The 25,464-nt window shown below is 68.9% G+C and overlaps 3 protein-coding genes across 4 annotated transcripts in view; all 3 read left to right on the forward strand.

Annotated features, from left to right (window-relative positions):
- Positions 1-3,280: 3,280 nt before the first annotated feature.
- Positions 3,281-8,435, forward strand: SYT8 (synaptotagmin VIII). The gene is made up of 9 exons (XM_012651948.1): positions 3,281-3,289; positions 6,219-6,312; positions 6,398-6,561; positions 6,993-7,088; positions 7,225-7,383; positions 7,453-7,620; positions 7,772-7,877; positions 7,973-8,106; positions 8,202-8,435. Exons 2-9 carry the CDS (start codon positions 6,219-6,221, stop codon positions 8,433-8,435), a joined length of 1,155 nt encoding a protein of 384 aa, XP_012507402.1. The 5' UTR covers positions 3,281-3,289.
- Positions 8,436-10,973: 2,538 nt separating this feature from the next.
- TNNI2 (troponin I type 2 (skeletal, fast)) lies at positions 10,974-11,833 on the forward strand. The gene is made up of 4 exons (XM_012651949.1): positions 10,974-11,102; positions 11,240-11,329; positions 11,416-11,592; positions 11,738-11,833. The coding sequence occupies exons 1-4, from the start codon at positions 10,980-10,982 to the stop codon at positions 11,831-11,833; spliced, it is 486 nt and encodes a 161-aa protein (XP_012507403.1). The 5' UTR covers positions 10,974-10,979.
- A 9,251-nt stretch (positions 11,834-21,084) lies between these two features.
- LSP1 (lymphocyte-specific protein 1) overlaps positions 21,085-25,464 on the forward strand; it is a 36,868-nt gene continuing 32,488 nt past the window's right edge. The window contains exon 1 of one of the 2 annotated variants that reach the window (XM_012652046.1): positions 21,085-21,275. In XM_012652046.1, the coding sequence (XP_012507500.1) occupies positions 21,223-21,275 (53 nt within the window). In that variant the 5' untranslated portion in view covers positions 21,085-21,222. The remainder of the gene's footprint in view (positions 21,276-25,464) is intronic. The other variant, XM_012652047.1, reaches the window with a different exon arrangement.

Here is a 25,464-nt window from a genome sequence, read left to right on the forward strand (position 1 = left end):
CGGCGGGGCCCTGGGACCTGAGCCTTCGCGGGAGGAGGGTCCAGATGGCAGCCAGACCAGGAAGGGAACGAGTGGGCCACGCGTTCGGAGGGAGGGCGTGTGTCCAGACACCCGGGCGAACGAGGGTCCGACTGTCCACCCGCAGGACCAGGGTGTACCTCTGCAGACACACGCGGTGCTACCCAGGCCCCCCGAGGAGTCGGGACACGCACTACCCAGAAACGTGGGTGGTGGGTCCCAGCCGCACCCATGCTGAGAGGCTGGAGCCCGGCAGCCGGGCCCTCGGGAAGTAGGACAGGAGCAGCCGGGTCCCGCAGGGCCAGGGATCCTGCTGCCTGGGTGCCAGGCACCCCGAAGGTCAGGGCGCCGGGGTTCGTGTCGCCCCGGTACTCACACGGGCGGTACCACGTGCCCAGTTTCTCCACCATCCGGGCATTCCCGTGAGCCGAATTTGGGCTACAGAAATGCTGAGCTAGGATACAAGCCACCCGGATCCCGCGAGCAATGGGGCGCAGGCCCCAGAGCCCCGAAAACAGCCTGCAAGCGCTCAGAGGAGGGAGGGCTCCCAGGGGTTGACAGCTGGGCTCTCCAGTGGAGTGGGGTACAGGAGCAGGGACTCAGGCGAGTGGGGTATAGTCACCCAGCTACTCAGACTATGGGGTTCAGGGACTCAGACACTTGGACTAACGGGGCGAAAGAGCCAGACATCGGATGAGTGGGGCGGGGGCCCGGCGCAGAGCCCCGGACGCCTGGGTGGCGCAGGGTGGGTGATGGGAAGGAAAGACACAGAGTGAGACAGACGAGGGGCTCCCGCGGCTGGAGATGCCGCAGGAACAGGGCACGGACCTGCGTGCGATGTGTCAGGGGGACTCAGAGGGTCCAGCAGGTGGGGTGTGGGCATCCAGGCACCCTGGTGACGGCAGAACGGAGCCCCAGGACCCAGACTAAGGGGAGCGGACCCCCAGGCTTGGCGTGGGGTAAGGATGCTGCCGCCAGGGTGCCCCGGAGGAGCAGAGACCTGTGACGGGGTGAATGGGGCCCCCACAAAGCTGCGGAGGTCGGAGGTCCTGGCCACCAGGTTTCCTGGGCAGTCCACGAGGAGAGGGGTCTGGCCTCAGTCCTCTGACCGGGGCCTGTAGCACCAGCCACAGAGTGGTCACGTGGCCAGATTTCCAGGTGAGCCGGGGTGCTCACCCACGTACTCCAAGGAGCGAGCCTCACGTCCCCAGAACAGACGCAGGTTCTCAGAAGATGGGGAGCTCGGTGCAGGGAGCTGGCACCATAGCCCTGTTCAGAGGAGTGGGGTGCAGCCTCCCCAGTGCTTGGGTTGTGGGGTGCAGCCTCACCGGGAGCTCGGGTCATGGGGCACAGCCTCCCCAGTGCTCGGGTCGTGGGGCGCAGCCTCCCCAGTGCTTGGGTCATGGGGTACAGCCTCCCTGGGTGCTCGGGTTGTGAGGTGCAACCTCCCTGGGAGCTCAGGTCATGGGGTGCAGCCTCCCCAGTGCTCGGGTCGTGGGGCGCAGCCTCCCCAGTGCTTGGGTCGTGGGGTGCAGCCTCCCCGGGAGCTCGGCTTGTGGGTGCAGCCTCCCTGGGAGCTCAGGTCATGGGTGCAGCCTCCCCAGTGCTCGGGTCGTGGGGTGCAGCCTCCCAGGAGGAAGACAGCCTTGAGGAGCCGCGGTTGCATGGGCCGACGCAGAGAACGGGCACGGGACACGTCAAATCACAGAGGACTGTGGCCCGCTAGGTGGCCCCTCCTCGGCCGTCCCTGGCTCCAGCTCAAGGGGGTGCCCCGGCGGACGGGCGCAGCGGCGGGGTCACGGGGGCGGGGAGCGCACATGGCGAGCCAGCACGTCTCCCGTGTGTGCGCCAGCAGCTCACGGCTCCCCCAGCTGGCGCTTGCCCTGTGTTCCGACCTCAAACATTCCCCAGGCGGCCTCAAAGGAAGCTTCCCCGTCCAGGAGCCCCGCCAGGGTCTCTGTGGGGGTGGTGGCTGCCAAGCCGCCGTCTTGGGGGCCGCGGGGCTGGCCTCAGGCTGCCAGCTCTATTTGGTTTTCTCCTTCCTGCCCGGGAACCTCAGACACCGTCTCGCCACGGAGGCGCCCACAGCCCAGGGAAGGCACAAAGCCCTACACAGCCGGCGGGAGGGCGCACGCGGGGCGTGTAGCTCAGCTGCACTCTGGGCCCGGCACGGAGCCCCCGCCATGTGTTCCAGCAACGTGGTACCTGCTCACGGACGTGCCCTGCCGGCCCCCCGCCGCCTTCACTCTGTTGCCCCCAGACTGTTCCAGGGCAGGTCCTGCCCACGGAACACACTGGAAGGAGCCCCAGGAGACTAGCACGGGCACACACAAGCACACGCGTGCCCACTCATCCCCTGCTGGGCGCCGAAACATCCCGGCGCCTGGGCCGTGTCTCCCGGCAGTCCTGCCTGGCCAGCCCTGTGGCCGGGCCCTGGTGGGACAGGTTTTCCTGTTAAGCATTAACCAGCCCCATGTCTGACCAGCCGGCGCAGATAAGGGGTTAGGGGACACCCTGGCACGGAAGGCTGCTCAGAGTCGGGCCCAGGGGAGGGACTTGACCAGGGCGATTGGACCAGAGTGACTGGCCAGAGCAGCGCGAGGGAGCCACGATTACAGGCCCTGCTCGGGGTCCAGTTAAAGCAAGAGATGCTAAGGTCAGACTGCAGTGAGGACTTCTAAGCCGCTGGCTCACGGGCCGCCGGGTGAGCACTCAGGGACGGGTCAGCCCAGCAGGAGGCCAAGGCCCAGATGTGATGGCCTGAGGAGGTTCTCTGCGCCCCGAGAGCAGAAGTGGTCCCCGCGAGAGCCCCCAGCACCGCCTAGGCAGGTGGGGCCAGCAGCTCCCTGCAGCGGCCACTCGGTCCCTCCTGCTCATGCTGGGTTGCGCTGGAGCCAGCAGTCCCGGAAGGCGCTGTCCTCCAAACACCGCCCTGGGGTGCCCGACCCACTCAAATCTGGGCCAGCCTGGCCACCCCCCAACAAAGGCCGGCCTGACAGAGCTCAGTAGGGCCGAAGACGCACCCACCCGAGAGAGCCCTGGAGGCGGGCCGAGCCGGACACCAGCCCTGGCCCTCGGGGGAACTTCTTTGCCAAGGGAGGGCCCTGCCCTCGAGGGCCTGCGGTTCCGCCTGAGGTGGGGCTCCCTGAAGCCCCGCCCCCCACACCCCGGCCCAGGGAGAACGTCCCAGTCCCCAGAGCCAGAGCCATCCTGTGGGTGCCCAGGGTCTGAGAGGAGGCCTGGTGGTGGCCACAGCAAGCGTGGGCGTCAGGTGAGCGTGCTGCACCCCAAGTCCTCGGGGGAGCCCTGCTTTTCCAGAGGAGGGGCCGTGGAAACTCGCTCCCATTGAAGCAGAGAGAATCCCAGCAGGACGGGCGAGGAGGGAGTGAGCCCACCAGCCCACGAGACGCGCCAAGGAAGCCCGAGGGAGGGGGCTGGGCTCGGACTGGGGGGTTAACCCGGCTGGAATTCGGCACCAGGCGTGGGGCTTGGAGTGACGGGGGCCCCTGGAGGAGGTGGGGCTCACACAGGCCTTGAAGGGCGAGCAGGCTGGGGACACAGAGGGACATTCTAGGTGGGAGGAACAGCCGGAGCAAAGCTTGGCAGCCACAGGAGTGACCTGGCCGCCCCCGCCGGGAGGGGAGAGGTAGCTGGATTCGAGGAGCCGCGGGGCCTCCAGCAGGGGTGGCTGGCCAGGGGCATGATTTAGGAAGGACACCTGTCTCCTCTTGCTGGGAAAAAACAGTGTTAACCCCTAAAGAGGGTTTTCTGGCACGGCCACAGAACACAGACAACCAAAGCTAGACAATAGGAAGGACTGCCTGCCTCCCCGGGGGTGGCAGGTGCCGAGGCTGTCCAGGCAGGAGGGCTGAGCGCCCCTGGGGTGGGCAGGAAACCAGAGAGCCTCTCCGGGCCTCAGTGCTGCCTCTTGGTGTCTTCTCTGCCCGGGGAGCCAGGGCACCCTCCCCGGAAGCTGCAGGCCTGAGGCCGGACTCGCCTGCTGGAAAGACCTGCGGAGCAGATGGCGCCACCTGGTGGCCGCGTGCCTGCCAGAGCCTTTACCTGGCGGTCCCGAGGCACCTGCACCTGCCCAGGCCTGGCATTCCCAGGGCTAGCGGCCAGCGTCCCCAAGGTCCTGGGACCCTCCAGGGCCAGCTTCCAAGGCCCCCGTGGTCCCCTGGGGACAACCCACCAGGCCGGCTCAGGAGTCCCTGCCCTGTTAGACTACAGGAGGGGAGGACACCAGCAAAGCAGAGCACAGGCACGCTTGCACACGCACAAGCACGCTTGCACATGCACAGGCATGCCTGCACACGCAGAGGCACGCTTGCACACGCACAGACGGAGCTTCTGTATGGAAAACTGACCCCGAGTTCTCGACCATAAAAATCTCGAATGAAGATACTTTAATCCCAGAACCCAGGCAGGCTCTGGTATCTCAGAAAGGAAAAGTTGACTTTAAATCCCACGTGGGGAGCCGTGGCCTGTTTGAATCTGGCCCCAGGGACCCTGTGGGACCTTCAGAGCTCCCCCAGTCTGTTCCGTCACCCGCCATGTCACCCTGCCAGCCACGGTGGGGAGCCAGTCCCCCCCGGAGCATCCCCAGTGGGCAAGGGCTGCCTGGGCCGTCGAGCTTTGCTGACACTCACCCTCCCTTTGCAGGGGTCTCACCCACGGGGGCCCCTGACCAGGAGCAGCTACGTAATTTCCTGGCCAGCACAGAGTGATGGTGCACAGCCTCTGAGCGGAGGGCCCTGAGCACAGGCTGCAGCCCGAGTGGCCGGCTCTGCCCTCCGCATCCCTTTTGTACCTACGGCACCGCCAGGCCTGGCCCGCTGCTCCGGGGACAAGCTGGGCTCCTGGCCCCACCGGCCTCGGGAGTCACATCACGGGGCTCCCAGGCTCGGTCTGCTCACCCCAAACAGGGACTGCCGCACTACCTCGGGACAGCGCGCATGGAGCCCCTCGCGGGGCGGGCGGGCAGGCTGGTCGGCAGATTTGCTGAGACCTGGGTGCCCCCTCCCCTCTTTGCGCTGCAGCCCCCTTCTCTGAACACTGGGGCTTGGGTGGGCTCTGAGGCTGGAGCTGCCTCCCCGAGTCCACGGGGGTGTGGGGCAGTGATGCTGTGAGGGGTCCCTTTCTCTCTCTCCGTGTTCTGCCCCACACTGGGGGTTTGGGGGTGAGGGGATGTGGCCCTGGTCTGGGCTCCTAAGACCCCAGATGCGGCAAGAAGTATCGCAGGCTCTTGTGGGCAGAGGGGGGCGGCCCAAGTTGGAGGAATGGAGACTCCCAGCTGCTACTCCTGGCGTGGGAAGGCAGGGAGGAGGGTCAGTGCGTCCCATGGGGCACCTGGCCTCTTGCCTGCGGGTGGGAGGAGCCAGCCCAGCCAGGTGAGCCCCTGTCCCAAGCCCCAGGCAGGTAGGGTGTGAGTCTCCCACTCTCCTTCCCACCCGTGGGTGAAAGGGTGGCCCAGCAGGCAGGTAGCAAGTCCGGGCGGCGCTGAGTCAGCCTGGAGGAATGTTCTGGCTGCTCCTGGCTCCACCCTGCCCTGCCTGCCCCCACTGGCCCTGGTCCCCAGGTGCTGCTGGCCCTGAGCCCCGGCCAGGAACGCACCTTCAGCTGGGCCTGGGCTTGCTTAGAGGAGCTCCCACCGGGCCCGGGACCCGGCCCCATAGCCAGCCCCACCGGCGCCCCTCCCCCACGCCCCACAGAGCCCAGCCTCACGCTCCCACGTGGCTCCTGGGCTGGGCCCTCCGTGAACACGCTCCACCTGTGTGCCTGGCAGCTGTGGTGGGCCCTGGGGGTGTGGCAGGGATGTGACGGAACCCCAGTGAGATGAGACCCCCAGTGATGAGAGGGGACCCCAGGTCCCTGCCCCAGGAGAGAGGGCAGGGAGGGAGGGGCTTCCCGCAACGAGGGGGGCGCTCTGTCCAGGAGGGCACACAGGCTGTCCGGGCCTGGCCTGTTGGGCTGGGGCTGGGGGCCGAGGGGAGGGGCCAGGAGGCGAGGCCTGTGGCAGCCACGCTGGTGCTTTGGCCAAGGCCTGGCACCTCCCTCCCGCCAGCTTCCTGCCACTCTGAACACGCGGCCCTGGCCACCCCAGACTGCCTCCTGTCCGGATGGGGCAGCGGGCAGGGCCCTGGGCCGTCCCCCTAGGTGACCCAGCCTCCCTGGCTGTCTCCTCCAAGCCGCAGGGGAAGATGGGGCGCCCACCAGACGCCCACAGCACCCTGGCCCCAGCTGGCACCACGGAGGTGCTTGGGCTCATTCCGGACCTTGTTGCCAGGACACCCTGTGAGTTTCGGGACCCCTGGGAGGGCTGGGGGGGGCGGCCGAGCAGGGGCTCTGTCCACAGACGCATCTCAGCCCCTGTCCCCAGGGCCCTACTGGGCACTCGCCGTTGTCACTCTTGCCGCTGGCGTCTTCATTGCCCTCTGCCTCCTCTGTGTCTGCCGCCGCCGCCGCCGCCGCCGCAGGAAGGAGCCCGGAGACAAGGAGGCCGTGGGCCTGGGCAGTGCGCGCAGCACCATCACCCCCCACCTGGTGAGGAGCAGGCGCCGGCGCCTCCCGGGCCCAGCTCCACGCGGCTCGGTGCAGAGCGGGCAGCTCGAGGCCCAGGCTCGGGGGCTCAGGGCAGCTTAGGACGGTTGGGGCGAGCTCAGCCCAGGGACAGCCGGACCTCCCCAGAAGTGGGCACAGGAGGGGCCTTCCTGGCAGGGGAAGCAGACAGGCAGGGGGAGGGGAGGCAGCAAAAGACACAGAGGTCTGTCCGCGGGCCGTGGGGAGACACAGCAGGTTGTTGAGAGGGAGTGGTACAGGAGGTGCCATGCTGGGGCAGATCTGGCTGCTCCCAGAGAGCTAAGCTGAGGCTGTGAGCCCTTCTGGTGGCCTGGCCCTCCCTGGAGCTGCCAACCAGGCTCTGAAGGGGGCATGGTGCCAGCAGTGCCTGTCACCCGTGTCCCCACCCGCCCCAGGTGCAGCCGGATGTGGATAACCTGGGCAGTCCTGGGGAGCCCCAGCAGTGGGGGCGCCTGCAGCTGTCCCTGGAGTACGACTGTGGGAGCCAGGAGGTGAGGGGCCCACCGCGCAGGCCCAGCGGCTCCTCGGGTTCCGGCGGGGTGAGGGGCGGAGGGCAAATGCTGTGCCCTGGGTGTCGGGGGCTGCCGGGGGACAGCCCTGGTCTGAGCCCACCCCCCTGGCTCCCAGATCAGGGTGTGCCTGAAGCAGGCAGCCGACCTGAAGGCGACGGGCACGGCCGACCCCTACGCCCGCGTCAGCCTCTCCACCCAGGCCGGGCGCTGGCACGAGACGAAGGTGCACCGGGGCGTCCTCTGCCCCGTGTTCGACGAAACCTGCTGCTTCCACGTGAGTCTGGGCCGGGCCGCTGGGAGGGCCTGGGCCGGGGCGTGCGCCCGGCTCACACACCGCCCTCAGGTCCCGCAGGCGGAGCTGCCCGAGGCCACCCTGCAGGTGCAGCTGCTGGACTTCAAGCGCTTCTCCGGGCACGAGCCCCTGGGAGCGCTCAGCCTGCCCCTGGGCGCCATGGACCTGCAGCACGTCCTGGAGCGCTGGTACCAGCTGGGCCCGCCCGGCTCCGCCGAGGTGAGCCGCTGACTGCCAGGCCCAGCCCGGCCTGTGGCCCTGAGGTGGGGCCTGCTGGGACCCTGCCCCACGTGCCACCAGGATGCGGAGGCCCGACGCCCGCTCAGCAGGCACGGCCCCTGCCGGGCTGAGCGCCCCCTGCCGCCCGCAGACCGAGCCTCTGGGGGAGCTGTGCGTGTCGCTGCGGTACGTGCCCGGCGCGGGCCGGCTGTCCGTGGTGGTGCTGGAGGCCCGCGGCCTGCGTTCGGGGCTGACAGGTGAGAGCCGCTCCTGCCCAGCCGGCGCACGGAGGGCCGGGGCCCGAGCTCGGCCCTCGGCCTGGAACAGCCTCCGTCCCGTCTCCCCTGCCCAGAGCTCTACGTGAAGGTGCAGCTCATGCTGGACCAGCGGAAGTGGAAGAAGAGGAGGACGTCTGCCAGGAAGGGCTCTGCCAGCCCCTACTTCAACGAGGCCTTCACCTTCCCCCTGCCCGTCGGCGAGGTCCAGGTGGGCACCGGGAGCACGGTGGGGGGCGGCCCCACCGGCCTGCACTGACCACAGCCTTCCTCTCCCGCCCCGGCCCGCCGGCCTGCCCTGCGCAGAGCGTGGACCTGGTGCTGGCCGTCTGGGCCCGCGGCCCACAGCTCCGGGCCGAGCCCGTGGGCAAGGTGCTGCTCGGCGCCCACGCCTCCGGCCAGCCCCTGCAGCACTGGGCAGATGTGCTGGCCCACGCCCGGCGGCCCGTCGCCCAGTGGCACCGCCTGCGGCCCGCGGGGGAGGTGGACCGCGTGCTGGCTCTGCGGCCCCGCCGGCGCCTGCCCTTGCCTCACTCCTGAGAGCACCCTGCGCCTCGTCACCCCAGGCCGGGCGGGGGCGCCGTCCAGGCTGCAATAAACGCCTTCTCCTGCCGTGTGTGTCCCGCTCCAGCGCCGTGGGGACGTGGCCGCAGGGCTGGGCTCCGTCCTCAGCACGACGGCCCCTCACCAGACCCAGGCCCCGTGGTGTCTGGCTGGTGCCGGGCCCTGGGTGGAAGGGGACCCCGCGGGAGTCCTAACCCCCTCCGGCCCCCATGGGAGAGGCGGGAGGTGGGCTGCTGCGGGGCGCAGCGTGGGGGGAGGGACCCCAACACCTTTGGAGGCCGGCTGCGGGGCCTCCCCCATGTGAACAGCAGGGGGCAGTGCACACCTTCGGAAGCGGCTCAGGGCTTTGGGGGTGCAGCCCTGGCCGGAAGTGCCTCTCCATCCCCACACATCTGGGCTCCCGCACCGCGTGTCTCCTCTGACCCGCCCCGTGGCCTCGGGGCAGGCAGCGCTGGGGCCCAGAGCCCTGGGAGTGGGCACCAAGTCACCGTGCGGTGCCTCTCCAGGGTGGGGGCCCTGGGGGCGGCGGGGGACAGCCAGGCGGCTGAGCCCCAGCAGGTCAGAGAGAGGCTCCCAGGCGGCAGCGCCGCTGCCCTCGGGTGCAAGGATGTGTCCGAGCTGCCCAGGTGGAGGGCTCGGGGCAGGCTGGCCCCACCCCTGACTCTGCTGCCGGGGGGGAAGCCAGGTTCACGCTGTGCAGGCCGGGGAGGCCGTGTTTGGGGGTCTGGGCCTGACCCGGGACGGGCTTGCCGCCGGGAGGGACAGTCGATGGCAAGGCCCAGCAGGGAGAGGCCGCTGCTGTCACCAGGAGCCGTGAGGCTCGGTGGCCAAGCAGGCTGGACACTGACTTGGACAGGCCTCGAGGAGTGACCTCTGAGCCTCCGCGGGGCCAGGAGCAGAGCCGCGCACAGCTGTCCCCGGGCTCCTTGCAAGGACCAGGAGGCATCTCGGACTCGTCACCGGTCTCTAAATAGAGCAACCCAACCGCGCCCCCGCAAGACTTCTTGGCCTGGACGGCAGCACGCGGCCCGGGCAGGTGCGGAGGCCTCTCGCTGTCTGTGCCCCCATTGGTCTGGGGAGGGTTCCATGCCCTTTCCGAGCAGGGGCCCAGCCCGGGGCAGGCCATTTATACCCCTCCCCGGGCCCACCCGGCCAGCTTGCCTCTGCCGACCGACCTCTCGCCCAGCACCGCCACCCGGACTCTAGGTGAGGCCGGCCTGGCCCGCCGAGGCCGGGGACAGGCCGTGCTCCACTAGCTCGCAGGGGGCTTCCCGGGGCAACGGGCCTGGGGGCCTGGGGGCTGCTGCCAGAGCCCTCTCTGGGGGTCTCTTTGGGCTGGAGAGAAAAGTGGACTTAGGGGCGGCTGGGGGGACAGGGTCCTGGGCCTGCAGCTCACGGCCAGGCCTCACCTCTGGGGACCCTGGAAAGAGAATTTTGGGGTCAAGCAACCCTAGGACCTGAGCCCCCAGGCCAAACTGGGGAGCGATTTTCTTACTGGACTTAGGCCCAAAGCCAAAGGAGCAGAGATAAAAATAACAGCGTCGCCGAGGCCACCTGCCCTGGCCCGTCCCTCCCTCCCTTGGGGACAGCTGCAGCTCCTCAGGCCCCGCCTGGGACATTTTGGGAACACTTTCTCCTCTTACTTCTCACCCTGGGGAATTCCAAGACATCAACTGCCCTTGAGGAGGTCGGAGGTGGGGGTAGGGCAGGGGCTGGTTGCCAAGAGGCCCGTGCCCCTCGCCGCTGGGCGCCGGCATCCGCAGGCGGTGGCTGACACCTCTGCCTTTCTCTCTGCAGGCTCTCAGCTCAGGACCTCAGGATGGGAGAGTAAGTGGTCCCTGGGTGTCCCCGCGGCCCCTCCCCCAGCAGCCCTCCCCACGGCCTGTCTGTCCCATGGCCACGGCGCTTACGTCTCTCTCCTCTTTCCCTCTCCCCTTGTGGCCCCTCCCGGGACAGTGATGAGGTGAGTACCTGCTTGCGGGGAGGAGACACGGTGGGGGGTGGGGATGGGTGGGTCAGAGGTCAGAGCTGCAAAGCCCTGAGGCCCAGGGAAGACGGCCCAGTCCCCACCATGAAGGTGTCCCACTCGCCTGCCAAGACACATGGCTGAAAGAGGAAGTGGCCGTCGCGGCCTGTGGGGCAGGGGCTGGGGCTGCGGCCCGGTCACAGCCAGTCGCTTCTTGTTTCTGACTTCTGGGTCCCCGGCCCTCACCCCATAGTCCCCAACCCCAGCCCTTCCAACGCGTGGTGTCACCTGGGTGAAGTGCCACCCACCAGGAAGCCCCGTGTCTGCAGCAAGGCCTGGCAGGCGGGAGCCCCTGGCCTGGGCAGGCATGGAGGGTGCAGGGTGGGGGGCGTCCGGGCCGGGCCCTGACTCTGCCCTCTCCCCGCCCCGCAGAAGCGCAACAGGGCCATCACGGCCCGGAGGCAGCACCTGAAGGTAGGCGTGGGGTCCGGGGGGCTGCGGGCGGGTCTGCAGGGGGAGTGCAGCCCCTCACCACCCGCGCCCCGCAGAGCGTGATGCTGCAGATCGCGGCCACGGAGCTGGAGAAGGAGGAGAGCCGCCGCGAGGCCGAGAAGGAGAACTACCTGGCGGAGCACTGCCCCCCGCTGCACATCCCCGGCTCCATGGCGGAGGTGCAGGTACCCGCCCGCCCCGCCGCCCGGCCTGCTGCCTCGGTCTCCCCGCCTGGCGAGAGGCACGCAGGGGCCAGGGCGGGGCGGGCGACAGTGGCTGTGCAGTGCGGGGACAGCCACCCACTCACTGCGCCCGCCCCCAGGAGCTCTGCAAACAGCTGCACGCCAAGATCGACATGGCCGAGGAGGAGAAGTACGACATGGAGGTGAAAGTGCAGAAGAGCGGCAAGGAGGTGAGGGCCCCGCCAAGAGGTGAGGGGCGCGGCGTCGGGGGGCCGGGGCTGGCTGGCGCCTGGGTGCCACGGCTTCCCCCCCACAGCTGGAGGACATGAACCAGAAGCTGTTCGACCTGCGGGGCAAGTTCAAGCGGCCGCCGTTGCGCAGGGTGCGCATGTCGGCCGACGCCATGCTCAAGGCCCTGCTGGGCTCCAAGCACAAGGTGTGCATGGACCTGCGGGCCAACCTGAAGCAGGTCAAGAAGGAGGACACGGAGAAGGTGCGCCCGCGGCAGGACCCCGCGCCCCCAGGGCCCGGAGGGGCGGTGGGGGGACTCCACGGCCTGAGTCCGGGGGAAACTGAGGCTGAGAGTGGCTGGACCCGGGTGCGTGGCGTGGGTGGGCTGAGCCCTCTGCCGCCCCCAGGAGCGGGACCTGCGCGACGTGGGTGACTGGAGGAAGAACATCGAGGAGAAGTCCGGCATGGAGGGCAGGAAGAAGATGTTCGAGACCGAGTCCTAGGCCGCCTGCCCGGCGCCCCCAGCAGAGCAGGCGGGGAGGGGAGGCCCGGCCCCACCTCCACTGTCAATAAAGATTCGAATCCCCGTGACTGGACTGGTCTGGCTCTGCCCAGCGCCTCCCAGGCCACCGCCCCGCTGCCACGCTCCTGGCCCCGCGGCTGGTGGTGTGGTCAGCAGCTGGGGAGCCGGAGGGACCCGGGGCTGGGGGCGCCAGGGGAGCCCAGGAAGGTCCTACAGTGGGCTGCTGTGCCGGGGTCAGGCCCCAGGTGCGCCAGGGCTCGCCCGGACAGACGCACCAGCACCGCAGGGCCGGGAGCAAGATGGCGCTGGGCCGGTCAGGTCTGAGGGACGGCTCCCGAGATGAGCTCGTTGTTCCCTCTGCACAAAGGTCCGAAAGCCCCCATGGGGCTCCAGAGAGACCCGCGCCGTGTGACACAAGTCCAGCCCCCGCTCCTGTCAGGCTGCCCCTCCGCAGAAACCCGGCCCAAGGCTGGATGTCGGGAGCCCAACTGGCTCCATGGCGTCCCAGGCTGCTGTGCCACGTGCCGCTCCCGGGCCCTGCCATGCCCTGGGTCACCCTGCATTTCCACGTCTGCCCCTGCCCTGGGCACTGAGGCCCGAGTCGGGGAGGGGCCTGGCTGGCAGTGCCAGGCTGGGGGGCCAGCGTGGAGCTTGGGGCTGGCACACGCCGTGGACACAGAGCACTGGGCAGGCCCAGGCCTTGGCTTCCCAGCTGGGCTCTGGACCTCCCAGCTGCCTCAGACCCCAGACCCCCCACAGGGCCCACAGGGGTCCTGCCAGGGGCGTCTGTGCCCACCAGGCAGTGGCTGGGGCTCATGTTCCTGGACAGGACTGGCGCCAGGCCCAACCTGGCCTCAAACTGGGCCCTATGGGGTCTCGAGTCTCGTTTCCGATCAGCCTGAGACCCCCGCCCCACTGCGCCATCAAAGACCTGTCCCGGCAGGCCCGGATGAGGCCCGTCACAGCAAGGCCAGGCTATCGGCCCCTCCGTGAAGGATGACGCAGGGGCTGCCAAGGCCGTGTGGCTCAGATCTGTGGCCAGCTCTGTCCTTGCTCTCCGGAGGTCCCGGCGATTGATCTTCGGGGCCGGAGGCAGGAAGAGCAGCTGCACTTCAGCCTTGGGCTGCCTGGAGGGACCGATGTCCTCGGGCGCTCAGCACAGCCTTCACGGTGTCCCGATGCCCCCCAGCCCTGTGATCTGCTCTGTTCCTTCCCGCAGCTCGGGGGGCCTGCAGCTGGAGCCCCCAACCTGGCCTTTCCGCCATGTGCCCCAGCGGCCTGCTCCGGCTGCCGCAGGGAAGGCCAGGCCGTGTGCGCGGGGCAGGGCCGGGCAGACACGGGGGAGTGGGGCCCACGACCAGCCTGGGTCGGGTGCCGAGTGTCCAGAGAGCTAGAGAGCGAGGGGCGGGCACGCTGCAGGCCGGGCTGCGTCCCATGCACAGCTGAGCGGGCGGCCTGGACGCTGCATTCGAGGCGCAGCCTGTGGTGTGGCCTGAGCGCCAGCCAGCAGCAGGGGGACCGCGCCGTGGGCTCGGCGTGGTGAACGGCAGCTCTCCAGGGACGATGCCCACCAGGACAGGGCCTGGACTCTAAGCCAGGGGCACGAGGGCATCAGAGGTGGGCGGGCAGGGACGCCAGACCTGGCTCCTCTCCGCCAGGGTTAGCCAGACCCAGTCCGTGGGAAAACTGCCTTTTGTTTTTTTCAAGCAAGGAAATGTCAACGCACAATCCCGGACAGTGGTCTGGGGTGGCAGGGACAGAATGGGTGAGGCCCAGAGCTCAGGCTGGGCGGTGCAGGTGTGGGGCTTTGTCACCTCTTCCAGTGAATGAATGAACGAATGAATGAATGAAGCGAAAGAGGCAGCGAGGGCCGGACGGCCGCTTCCTGACGCGGGCAGCCAGCGCCCGGCATGGGGCGTCCTGGCCAGCTCTGCATTCTAGAAAAGTCCAGCAGGGAGCAGCCAGGCAGGCGGCTGTGGGGATGTGGTGGAAGCCGTGGTCACAGTCGGGGAGATGCTGGACAGCAGGTCCCAGGCCTCGGTGGCTGGGGACACGGGGAGCCCGAGCAGGCCCTGCAAGGGGCAGGCGCCCGCAGGGGTGCGGGCACCCTGTGGGCCTCGCAGAGCTGGCCAGGGGGGACACGGCCACTAAGCCCCAGGTCACCTGTCCCGGCTGGGGAAGAGCAGACGCGGTGGCTGAGGAGGGAGGATGTGGAGGAAGCTCTTGGGGGCTCTTTCGAAGCTGTGGCTGCTGGAGACCCGGGTGGGGGCGGGGGCTGCAGAGACCCCAGCAGGGAGGGGCTCACGGCGCCCACCGGCCCTTCTCCCCCGAGGGAGCAGGGCTCCCCCGAAATCACTGATGGCCGGCGGGGGGCGGGGGACGCACCAGGAGAGCCCTTGAAGCGCCTTGTTATGCCGGAAAGTGCAGGAGTGGTCAAAACAAAAATAAAGTAATAAATAAAACGACGGGAGCGGGCCTCAAGGACAGGGACTGGCAGATTAGATAGGAGCGTTTTGATGCTGATGCTGACGGGGCCCGCGGCCTTGGGCAGGAGGGCAGCTGCGTCTTCAGGAAATGGACCGTGAAGGCTGCGAGGAGGGGAGGCGGGAGAGGGAGAGAGACAGAGAAACAGAGACGGAGAGAGAGACAGAGAGACAGGGGAGCCATAAGCGGCCGCCCCGCAGGGTGAGGCGTGTGCGGCGGACTCCGTACCATTCCTATTCTTGACACTTTTCTGTGAGCTTGAAATCATTTCCCCGAAAGTTAAACTTTTCTCCCAATGTTAAAACAATAAAATTCTTAAGCAAAAATAGATGACGTGAAAAAACAACAGAAGTTGCCGGGAGGACGGCAGGGGCCGACAGGGCAGAGAGGCGCCAGGAGTGTGTGGGAGGCCCGGGGTGGGCGGCGGGGGCCCTGCGGCGCGGGGGCTGGGGGGACGCGGCTGGGTCCGGGGCCGCGCCAGGGGTCACAGAGACGCCACTCTGCCGCCCGGGTCCTGGCGGGCGGGTGCGGAGCAGGTCTGCCCACCTCCACCCAGCCTCGGAGTGGGGGCCCACGGGACGGAGCCCCCCTCGGTGCCCGTCCAGCTCCGGTCCTCTCGGGTCCCCAAGCGCCCGCTCTGTCTGCCCCGCACCAGCCCCCGCTCACCCTTCCTCCCGGCTCCAGCTCTCGCCAGGAGCCCTGGAGCCTCAGTGCTGCTCCGGCCGGCCGTGGGCTGCTCCCCCGCAGGACCACCAGAGCAGGGCCCACTGGGCCCTCGGACCACCCAGCCGCCGGAAGTCAGCCCAGGCCACCGAGGTCCTCCAGGCTGCCCACGCAGCTGCCTCCTGCTCACCCTTCAGGGGCCAAGGCGGTCACCTCCCCCCGGAGGCCTTGCGAGAGCCCCCCGTCCCTCACGTGCCGCCGTCTCCGTGGCTCTCCCGTTCTTTCCTGGCACTGCCACTGGCTGGTTGGCTCGTTTGTTCGCTGCCCCCCTGCGCCGCCACGGGTAGGGAGACGCCATGGAGTCGGGGCCTGGTGTGCAGGGCGAGGGACCGCGGGTGACGACAGGGCGTGCGTGTGGCTGCGCGGTGTGTGGCTCTGCCACCGCTCACCCGCGTGCACCCTCCTCGCCCCGCAGGGGCTCCCTGTCCTGGTCTCTGCCACCCCCGCCCCCCGTGTCTCTCCTCACCAACGCCCCTGCCCTGACTCTGTGTGAGCTGGTCCCCCTGTGGCCCCGGGGGAGTCCAGCCTCGGAGTGTAGCTGCTCCCCGACCTGTCACCCGCCCCCCGCCCCCGGGGCCCTGCCTGCACCCCTGGGCTCCTGCCATCTCCCTCGTCCCCCACCCCACCCGGCTCCTAGGACTGTCTGGGCCCTCGGGCTGGGCTCACACGCCGCCCCAGCCGGCTCCTGAGGGCTGGGAAGGAGCCAGGCCGGGCAGACAAGCGTCCAGCCCGGTCCTGCCACCCGATGCCCCCTCCGCCCTCCGCCAGGCCCCCAAATCTCTCCCCTCACACCCCAAACAACATGGGCTCCCCCACCGCAAACCAGAGGTCATCAGGTGAACCCAACGACACCGCCCCTCTTCCCAGAGCGGCCCACGTCCCCAGCACGTGTCCTCCCGGCCTCCACTGGGTCACTCTGACCCCACCAAACAGCCGGGACAGCACCCAGACTCTCTGACCGCACCGCTGTACCCTTGGCCTGTCCTCTCCTTGGGGAAACTTCCAGACTGAGCCTCTTCCCACAAGGTTCCCTTGTCCCTCACGGTCCCCCAAGTAGCCTCACTTGTCCCCAGTCTGTCGGCTCCCTCCGCCCTCCACTTGCCAACCTCTTGGCCGTTTCACCCTACACGGGACGCGCCCAAGCGTCGAGCTCGGCCCTGTCCTGATGTCTGTCCGACCTGCCCGGCCCCTCGCGGGCCTGTCAGTCACGTCCCCGTTGGTGGTCTTCTCTTTGTTCTTTGCTCTCGGGGCAGGGCCCAGGCCCGATTCCCAGCTTGCCGGTGGCCACGGCCCGTGGGAGGGGGGCTGAGCAGCACCAGGTCGCGTGCAGGGAGCGTGCGCCACCCCAGGGCCCGGCCCCGCCCCGTGGCAAACCCGCCAAGCATCCGTGAGCCCGGGGGCGGGAGTGATTCGAGAGGGAGAAGCCCCTGTGTGGGCCCGTCCCGCCCGTGTGCTGCTGCCAGCGCCTCCTTCCCGGGCCTCTGCTTGCGACGGCACCCGGGTCACTGCCCCGCACAGCGGGTCTCCTGGGCCACCGTGGCGGGAGCCCCGGGCACTCTCACGCTGCTTCCCTTGGCACTGGGGCACACACCTGGCAGACAGGTGCATCTGTGCACTCAGGCCTGGCCCCCGCAGCCCCCCTGCCGTCCCCGTGGTCTCGCTCTCCCCTGCCAGCTGCACACAGAGGACCGGCCCGGACTCAGGTGCTCAGGGAGGAGGCGCCTGGGGGCCCAGGATGGCCCCGTACCCAGCCCCCCGGCCTGAGAATTGGACTGCGGTGAGAACGGGGCCACTTCAACCACAAGTTGGTTCTCTCCGTCCTGGGGCTGGAAGGCGGAGGTCAGGGGTCGCAGGGCCGGCTCCTCCTGCAGCCTCTCTCCCTGGCTGCCAGATGGTCACCTTCCTCCCCATGTCCTCACGTGGTTGGTCCTGCGTGTGCCCGTATCCTGGTCTGCTCTTCTTGTAAGGGCAGCGGTCCCGTGGGACTAGGGCCCACCCTGGTGACCTCATTTTAGCCTAATCCGTTCTCTGAAGGCCGCATCCCCGAACACAGTCACATTCCAGGTCCTGGGGTGGGGAGGGCTCCAGCGTGTGCGTGTTTAGGCTACGGACTCAGTGCATCGTGGTCCGAAGGCCATGCGCTCTCTCCAACACTGCAGACCCTCAGCGCACCCTTCCCTCTGCCCGCCATGCCCGCCCTCCCCCTGCAGGCCCTTGGCTGCGCCCAGCCTTCCTGGGGCCACCCCCGCCCACCCCCAGGCCCATCACGCTCCTCTGGAGGAGCCACACTGCTGACGCCCGACGGCCTGGACAGAGGTGACCCTGCCTCCGTGCCACTGGTGGGGGCCCTGCTCAGACCTCGCAGGCTGGCTGTGGCCACAGCGTTCCTGAAGCTGTTCCCACGAAGGTTCTAGAGGACCCCGTGGCCACATCGGCCACACTGTGTCTGTCCCGGGCTCCACTGTGCAGCCCGGACTGTGCTGCCCCCCTCCGAAACCCAGCCTCACCCTGCTCCTGCCCAGCCCACGCCGGCCCTACGCTGCCCTCCCTGGGGGACTCATCCTACCAGGACTTTGAGGCCACCAAGGGGCACCCCTCGACCTCAGGGGTGTCCTCTCCAGGCGCCAGGCCCCCTCTGGCCTGTGGACAACCCCGTGTCCCATGGGTGGTGCGGAGCCACCACATCTGGAAGAGGCCCTGTTGGCCCCGGATGCCACTGTCCATTTGTGCTGCTATGACAAAACACCCGAGACTGGGTATTTTTAAAGAACAGAAAGTTATTTCTTGCAGTTCTAGAGGCTGGAAGTCCACAGCCAACGTGTGCGGCAGCCCCGGTATCTGGCGAGGGCCTTTGCCCCTCACAGGGTCCCAGCTGTTGTGTCCGCGCAGAGGCGGGAGCTCGGGGCCGCCCAGCAGGTCCCTCGAGCCTGTTCAGGAGGTCACTGCCCCAGTCCCTGGGGGTGAGGCGGAGCCCTCCAGACATGGCCACCTCCCAGGGGCCCTGCCTCTTTGCACCGTCAGGCCAGCCTGAGGTGCCAACAGCTGGATTTGGAGACAGACGTTCAAACCACAGCACCCAGCCTGCTTCCTCTCTGCTCTGCTTCTGCGTGGGTGCCCGGCCTGGCTCGCTGGCGGGACTGGACCCCTGGCCTGCGGGGAGCTGCTCTGTCTCCCCCTGGGCTCCCGGAGCTCCCTCCTCTGCCCACCCCACCCCTGCCCTCACCTCTGCACCTGGCACAGCCCGCCCTCCACTCAGCACTGGGTGTCGGAGATGGCAGCGCCCAGGGAGCCCTCCCGCGGCCCCGCGGCCCCGCCCGCCTGGCACAGACCCCGGTGCCCTCCACACCCCACTAACTCATTGCCTGACTCGGTGGTTCACTTGTCCCCGCGCTGCTTGCTGGACCCTGCGCCAGATTTGGAGACAGATGACGGACACGACACGGCCCCGCGCTCCACCCGCCTCGCTTAGCGTTTCAGGAGCGAACGACACCAAGCGAGCAAAGGGTCACGTGCCTGACTCTTGGGGACTCTCAGCTCCTCAGAAGAAGGTTCTGTTCCCAGCCACCCTGCCGCCCAGCGGGGGCCACACGCTCTCAGATGCTCGGGGGCTTCCCGTGGTCCCCCCCGGAACGCCACCCCTGCCCACGCCGGCCGGTCCAGGCTGGTGGCAGGAGCTCGGCCCAGGCGGAGGGGTGAGGAGGGCAGCGCCAGGTGTCTGGGAAGCCTGCGAGTGGTTTGCGCAGCACGCAGCAGGAGGGACGGGTGGCGGGAGGAGTGCGTGCTCGGGGAGGGGGCTCAGGCAGAGCCCAGCGCACAGCTCTCCCTGGCTTCCCTTCCTTCTGTGGCGCCGGAGGGAGGGCGCTCGTCTGACGGGCACGTGGAGGGGCCCAGGGAGGGGCAGCTGCATCCGGGCCCCTTAGCACCCCCTCCGTAGGGCCCCCCAGAGCCCTCAGAGCCTCGAGTGTGGCCGGTTCCATAAACCCTGGTGTTCCTGCAGGCAGGGAGGGGCTCCCCCTACTCTGGGGCCCCGGAAGGGGCCGGGGCCTGTGTGCTGGCTGGGTGTCTGGTGGGGCCGCAGCGAGTGCCATGCCCTGGGCGGGTGAACAGCAGACGTTCAGCCCGCACCTCTGGAGGCCACGTGGGGGCAGGGCCGGCTCCTTCCAAGGCCCTAAGGAAGAGCCTGTCGCAGGCCTCCCCAGCACCGCGGCCTCTCTTCCCATCTCTGCTGTCACCCCGACCTCTGCCTTCGTCGTCATGTGTGTCCTTCCTGTGTGCGTGCGTGTGTCCACATTTCCTCTTTCTGTAAGGACACCCGTTGTCCCCGCCCCCGCCCCGGCACCATGACCTCACCCTCACCAGTGCCGTCTGCAAGGGCCCCATTTCCAAATACGGTCGCGTTCTGAGGTCCTGGGGGTTAGGGCTTCAGGACACGAGCTCTGGGGCAACAACCCGGCCACAACGGGGGCCCAGGCCCTGTCCCCGGCCTTGGAGGATGGGGATAGGCAGAGGGCAGGGACACACCCTCCAAGGGCCCTGGGGTAGGTCACACCTTGACCCCAGGCCTTTGGATTGGATTTTATCCTTGGGCAGCTCTGGCACCGTGGGCCTGGAGGGCCCCGAGTTTGGTTTCATGCCCTGTGGCTCCCTCCTGAAATTCTTAGTTTTTGAACCAGAGAGTTTGGCATTTTCATTTCGCTTTGGCCCCTGAAAATGAGGCAGCTGGTCCAGCCTCCGGGCAGTGACTTTCGAGACTTTCAGGACAGGGTAGGACGCCAGCTGCCATCTGCCTCCCTCTTCCTGGCGTGGCCCCCAGCTTCCCAGCCAGGAGGGCGGGACCTTCTGCCGGCCGGAGGAAGGACCCGAGGGTGGTCGGCCTGGGCATGACAACCGCCAACGAGGCCCCGGGAGCCGGTGGGGTACAGGGGCCTGGGCCCCCCCATGCGGATGCACTGGGCCTCGTGGTGAGACCTCTGCGACCCCACAATGGTCTCAGACGTAGGCCGAGAACTGCCAGACTCGCCCGTGCCTCCGCTCTGCCCGCCAGGCCCCGTGGGGGCTCCTGGGGAGGGGACACAGGAGGAGGCAGGAGGACCAGGCCAGGCTGCCCGACACTTGCTGGGGTGGGGCGCTCCTCCCTCCGTCTTTGCTCACCCCTCTCAGAGTGTGCGGGCAGGGCGGGGCTTTGCTGCCTCCTGATGGGTGACACCTCTGGGACCTGCGGCCTTCCCTGCCCCCCAGGCTCTCTCCCCTCCTCTTTGCCTGGGGACCCCTTCGAGTCCTTCCTGGTTGGATTCCCCAGGGCTGCCCACAGGCTAGGGCACGGCAAGATGGCGCCGGGGCCTGCTCCTTCCCACCCCCCGGGCTGAGGAACTCGGCCAGGGCAGCCTCCGTCACTCCAGGGCTGCCCCTGTAACGCCACAGCCCCAGCGCCCCAGCTTTGGGGTCCGGGCCCACAGCCGCCATCTCTCTTCATGGCCCCAGCGCATCTGTCTGGCCACCGCTACAGCGGGGGGACAGCAGAAGACCCCGATCCAGCCCTGCATCCGCCAGCACTGGCCGGGAGAGCCCCCCAGAGACAGGGCAGCTGCCCAGGTGCTGGGAATAGGAAAAGGGCTCCAGACAGCGCGGGACGAGACACCAGACGTGTGGGACGTGGAAGCATTTCGTGGGGTGTCTGAGGCCGTGGCCCCGAGGCTCTGAGTGGATGTCCCACCAGGTTCTGTGGGCGCGTGCAGAAGACGGGCCTCGGGGGAGCCCCCTCCGGAGAGGGCCGAACACTCCACACAAATGCTGCAGGGAGAGCCCCCCACTGCGCTCGAGTGAGCGTGGCCGCCAGGGCTGCCAGCAGGGACCCAGGAGGAGCGTGCGGAGCTGCCTGACCCCACCTCAGCCCTCGCCCCCGCCCTGCCACCCCAGGCCCTGCGACTTGCTTAACGCTTCCTGATGGGTGGTTTGGTTTTCGGTTCTTTCCTCTCCTCTTGCAGCAACAGATTAAAAAACAACACCCAGCCCGAGTCCCCGTAAGGTTCCAAACCTCAACCTGCAGCCGGAAGGGGAAGCGAAACCCGGCGGGAGGTGGGGGCCCGGCCTGCCACCCCAGGAAGCACCGACAGCCACACGGAACCGGTCCAGCGCCCTGTGGGCCCAGAGAGACGCAGGCCGATGGCGGAGGCTCTGAACGACCCCGGCTCTGAGGAGCAGGAGCAGTTGCTAGGGTAAGGGTCCGCGGCGACGCATGGCGCTCCGCGCCTCGTCCTGGGTGTGTGCGAGGGCGGTTCTTACCGCGGAGACTGGCTACCCAGTGGGGGAGCACAGGGACGCGGACAGGTGGCCGGGGGTCTTCCTGGGCCCCGCTCCCCACGGTCGCGGATGTCCCTGTCTGCCTGTGCAGCACAGACTCGCCAGGGCAGGAAGGTGCCTCGGTGAGCGCGTGGGGTCCTGAGCCCAGGAAAGGAGGGGCGGGCCCAGGGCACGGCCGGGCAGCGTGGGGGAGAGTGGGGGCCACATGCTAAGGGGCCAAGGGAAGAGGCGAGGTGGTTGGGGAGGGCCGCGGCCCCTGGTCGCCCCACAGGCCTGTCTCGCAGGGGCTGCTGGGCCTTAGACCCCACAGCCTGCGGTGACGGAGACCACCGGGATCCCAGCAGACGCGGTGCTGGGCTCCAGGCCCTGCGCTGCCAGTCGAGGGGGCGTGAGGAGGGCGGGGGCAGAGGCAGCGTGGGTTGTCTGCAAAAGGGGCCATAGACTGCCCCCGCCGGAGGCCTTCTCAGGAGGCAGCTGTGCACCGCAAAGCCATGGGGCACCCACGCCTGCGCTAGGGTCGTGGCAGAGGGTCCCCCGTGGGGAGAGCTGTCCCGGGCAGGCACCGAGCCTGAGCCACGCCAGGAGGGCCGAGCTGCCCCAGGAGAGATGGGCGTGGTCAGAGCTCGGGGCCAGGCAGGGCTCTGAGGGCCGGGGACGTGCTGAGGGTTGGGTGGAAGAGCCTGGGGTAGGGATGGAGGCTGGGACAGGACAGGGGGCTGCTGCCAGGCAGGGAGGGAAGGCGCCCAGAGCCACGCTGGTCAGGCGAGCGGAGAGGCTCAGAGCAAACGCTCTTGTGTCCGGAGCTGGGCAGGGCCGGCCGCCCCGGGGAAGCTGACCTGCAGGTTCCGCGCTGGGGCTCGGTGCGGGCCCTGCCTGAGCAGCCCCTGGGCTGTCTTAGAAAGCGGGCTCTGGCCGTGGCTCTCTTGTGCTGGAGGCTGGCGGCCATGATGCCTCACGGAGCCCACGATGACGTCCTTGGGGCTGGCACACATGGCAGAGGAGTCTGGGACGTGGGACAGAGGGGAAGGCCGGCTGCACCTCGGCCTTCCCGGGGCCAAATCCCCTTCAGGTGCTCGTGCTGAGGGTGCTGCTTTGGGGACCCACGTGTGGGGGTAGAGCAGAGGCTGAGCAGAGGCCACCGCAGCAGGGCCGGGTCAGCGTGCGGGTGCCTGGCTGGGCCGTGGGGCCACACTGCCCCTTGGAGAGGCTCCTTGGGGCCTGTCCCCTGGGAAGGGTTGGAGGATGCCCCGCCCAGGGAGCGCACCCTGGGGGGACCCCGACCTTCGCGGGGAGACGGGCTACTGGGCGCACCAGCAGGTGATCGGACAACAGCTGTGCCCGGCTCCGAATCGGCCCCTCCCGCGGTGCTGCCTCCAGCCCTGGACTCCGTGCGCCTCCCAGCCACCTCGTGCCCATAGAAGGGCATGGCGTGAGCAGCCTGGCGGGCACCCGCCTTCCCCCTCGGCCCCATCCTTAGCCACCCCGCCCAGCTGTCCGAACGCACGGCAGGGGAGCGGCACAGCCAAGGCTGCCTGCGGCAGGTGGGCCTGGCCCTGGGGCGTCTTGGTGCAGATGGGGGTCTGGCAGCTGGGTCTGTGGGGCGCTCCAGCCGGAGAGCTGGGGGCGGCCCCTCGGCCCTCGGACACCCCCACCCCCACTGCACGCAGGGGAAGAGCACGGCCGACCTTTCAGAGTGAAACCGAGACCCGCAGGGCGGGCAGGCTCTCATTTCACAGGGTGACTCAGGGAACGGGGTCTTCCCGTCCGGGGGCAGAGAAGTCCCCAGCACCAGGCAGGGGATGTGTGCCTGGGAAGCCCCTGCCCGGGGATCCCCAGGAAGGCCGAGGCTGTGCAAGGTCAACCGGGGCTGGAGGGAGGCAGATGAGACCCCCGCGCTGCCCCCCACCAGGGTCAGGACAACAGCTGGGAGGGGCTGGGACAGCCTCTCACTGCAGACCGAGGGTGGGCTGTCCCCCAAACCCCCATAGGACCGTCCCTCTCACGGGGCAGGTCTCTGCTGCCCTCCTGGGCCCGACAGGTGGGCTGTGGCTCCTCCCCTGGGGCGCTGGCGCCCCGCCCTGGCTGCCCAGATGATGGGTCATTAGTGTGTCCTGGTCCCTGGCGGCCGCTGCGTGGCATTTCCACAGGGCTGCCTGTGGCTTTGCAGGGACTCACTGGAGTTGCTGAGGGAACCCCTGGAGCAGGGCTCACCCCACAGTGAGGGGCGAGGCCGGGGCTGTAACCCAGTTCACAGTGGGGCTGGGTCGGGACGTCCCATGGGCCTGCCAGCCAGCAAGTCCGACCTGGAGCCCCAGCTCTGCGGGGGCCCCTCCCTGGGGCCAGCCCCCGCTGCCCTGGCCCCCGCCCCATGCCCACACCCAGAAAGTAGGAGCCCTGCCCCCCAGACAAGCTGGCTGCCCTCAGGCTGTCCCCATCTACCTGGACAGCCTGGCACCTGCACATGCAGCCTGTGCCTCCCACGCAAGGAACCGTTCACGTGTAGGCAAAGTCCACACCCCAGGGGGCATCCCAGGCCCTTCTGCCTCCCTGAACTCCTTTCCTTCCGTGCCTGGCATTCCCACCTCTGCCCGGTTCTGGAAGGTGCCAAGGCAGCCGTGGGTCCTCTGCATGTGCCCTGCCATCTCCCCCAGAGCTGAGCCCCTGGCACCCCCACGCCTCCCACGGCACCCTGTGCTGGGCTGAGCCCGGAAGGGCAGGGATGGCCTAGGGGGTGCCTGGCAGGGCCCCTTGTGGGCCACCTGTCCCTGTAGACCCTCTGAGCTCCAGGTGCTGCAGGAGGGCGGGGCTGAGTCCGTGGGGAGACCAGGCGGCCCCTGGGAAGCCTTCCTCTGGGGCTGGGAGCACACAGGATGGAACCCCCCAGCACCAGGCCCCCAGGCAGCCCTCCCATAGCCCTGTCCTCCGAGCAGGCCGCACTCCCTGGAGAAGGCACAGTGCTCTAAGCCGGGACCACTTGGGAGGGAGGTTGGAGCTGGGAGAGTCAGGGGGAGCCCCCCAGGCCCAGTCCCGGCCCTGGCAGGAGGCTGCTGAGGGAGGCAGAGCTGGGGGCAAGCACTGCGGCCCCCTCCCCAGGCCTGCCTGGGCTCCAGACCTGAAGGCAGCAGCTGGAGCCAGGTCAGGCCTGGGATCCCCGGGTGGGCCTTCTTCCTCCTCCCCCGGGTCAGGGGTGTTCGGTGCCCGGAAATTTTCCAGGGCACGGGGAGGCGGGGGCGAGCCCGGCCGGACGATGGGTGTCTTCCTCCTGCGCCAAGGCCGGTGGCTGCTGTGTCCCTCCCATCTGGGCCCCTCCATGTCCCCTCCTTGGGGCGGGGAGGGGAACGGACACCTCACACACACTGGGGCCCCCCTCCCTGCTGATTCTGGAACCAGAAATCCTTCCCGCCGTCCCTGCCCCATCCTGGTCCCGCAGGTACAATCCTGGAGCCACACAGGCAGTCCTGGGGGCCTCAGGGACCGACGGCCCAGAATGGGGGGGGGCCCTGGCTAGGTGGCACCTTAGGTCAGCACAGAGGCTGCCCTCCCCTGCGCTACCGCACCGGCCAGGCTGCCTGTGCCTCGGTTTCCCTGAGAGGGTGCCAGAGGGATGGCTGGGTCTCCGCAGCAGAAAGGGCCGGGTGGCGGTGCCCGTGCCCTCCCCCGAGTGCTGTGGCTGGCGAGGGCGGGGCCGTCGCTCTGCTCTGCTCTCTCAGCCCTGAGACCCCGCTGCTGGGGGGTGTGCACAGCAGCCCCCGGGCGCACCCCAGGCGCACCCGCTGCAGCCCTGTCTGGGACGTTCTGGGTGAGAGGCCTCAGTTGGTGCGTGCGGTGAGCTGGCTGGGCACCCCCAGTGGGTGCTGGGTAAGCCCACATGCAAGCCCGCCGCCCTGCACTCGGGCTGCTGGCACCAGGGTGGGGGGCTCAGGGCACAGCTCAACCAGCACCCTCAGGGCCTCCTCGCAAAGCAGAAATGGAACCGGGTGCTGCCGGGACCAGCAGGGCCCTGGGCTTCCCTCCCAGCCCAGCCCCAGCCTCTTTTCAGGGCCTTCTAAAGATCTTCTGGGAGGGGGGCGGCCAAGGACCACCAGGCAGCCAGCAAAGGGGGTC

Source organism: Propithecus coquereli, unplaced genomic scaffold, assembly GCF_000956105.1.
Source record: "Propithecus coquereli isolate 6110/MARCELLA unplaced genomic scaffold, Pcoq_1.0 Scaffold377, whole genome shotgun sequence".
Classification (NCBI taxonomy): Eukaryota; Metazoa; Chordata; class Mammalia; order Primates; family Indriidae; genus Propithecus; species Propithecus coquereli.

What these genes read in the sequence shown, in the direction of transcription:
- SYT8 (XM_012651948.1), top strand. Translation starts at nt 6,219, where the DNA reads ATGGGGCGCCCACCAGACGCCCACAGCACCCTGGCCCCAGCTGGCACC. An exon ending in GCCCGCCCGGCTCCGCCGAG is followed by an intron (nt 7,621 to 7,771) that starts GTGAGCCGCTGA and finishes TGCCGCCCGCAG; the next exon opens with ACCGAGCCTCTGGGGGAGCT. An exon ending in CCTGCGTTCGGGGCTGACAG is followed by an intron (nt 7,878 to 7,972) that starts GTGAGAGCCGCT and finishes TCCCCTGCCCAG; the next exon opens with AGCTCTACGTGAAGGTGCAG.
- TNNI2 (XM_012651949.1), top strand. Translation starts at nt 10,980, where the DNA reads ATGCTGCAGATCGCGGCCACGGAGCTGGAGAAGGAGGAGAGCCGCCGC. An exon ending in GCTCCATGGCGGAGGTGCAG is followed by an intron (nt 11,103 to 11,239) that starts GTACCCGCCCGC and finishes GCCCGCCCCCAG; the next exon opens with GAGCTCTGCAAACAGCTGCA. An exon ending in TGCAGAAGAGCGGCAAGGAG is followed by an intron (nt 11,330 to 11,415) that starts GTGAGGGCCCCG and finishes TCCCCCCCACAG; the next exon opens with CTGGAGGACATGAACCAGAA.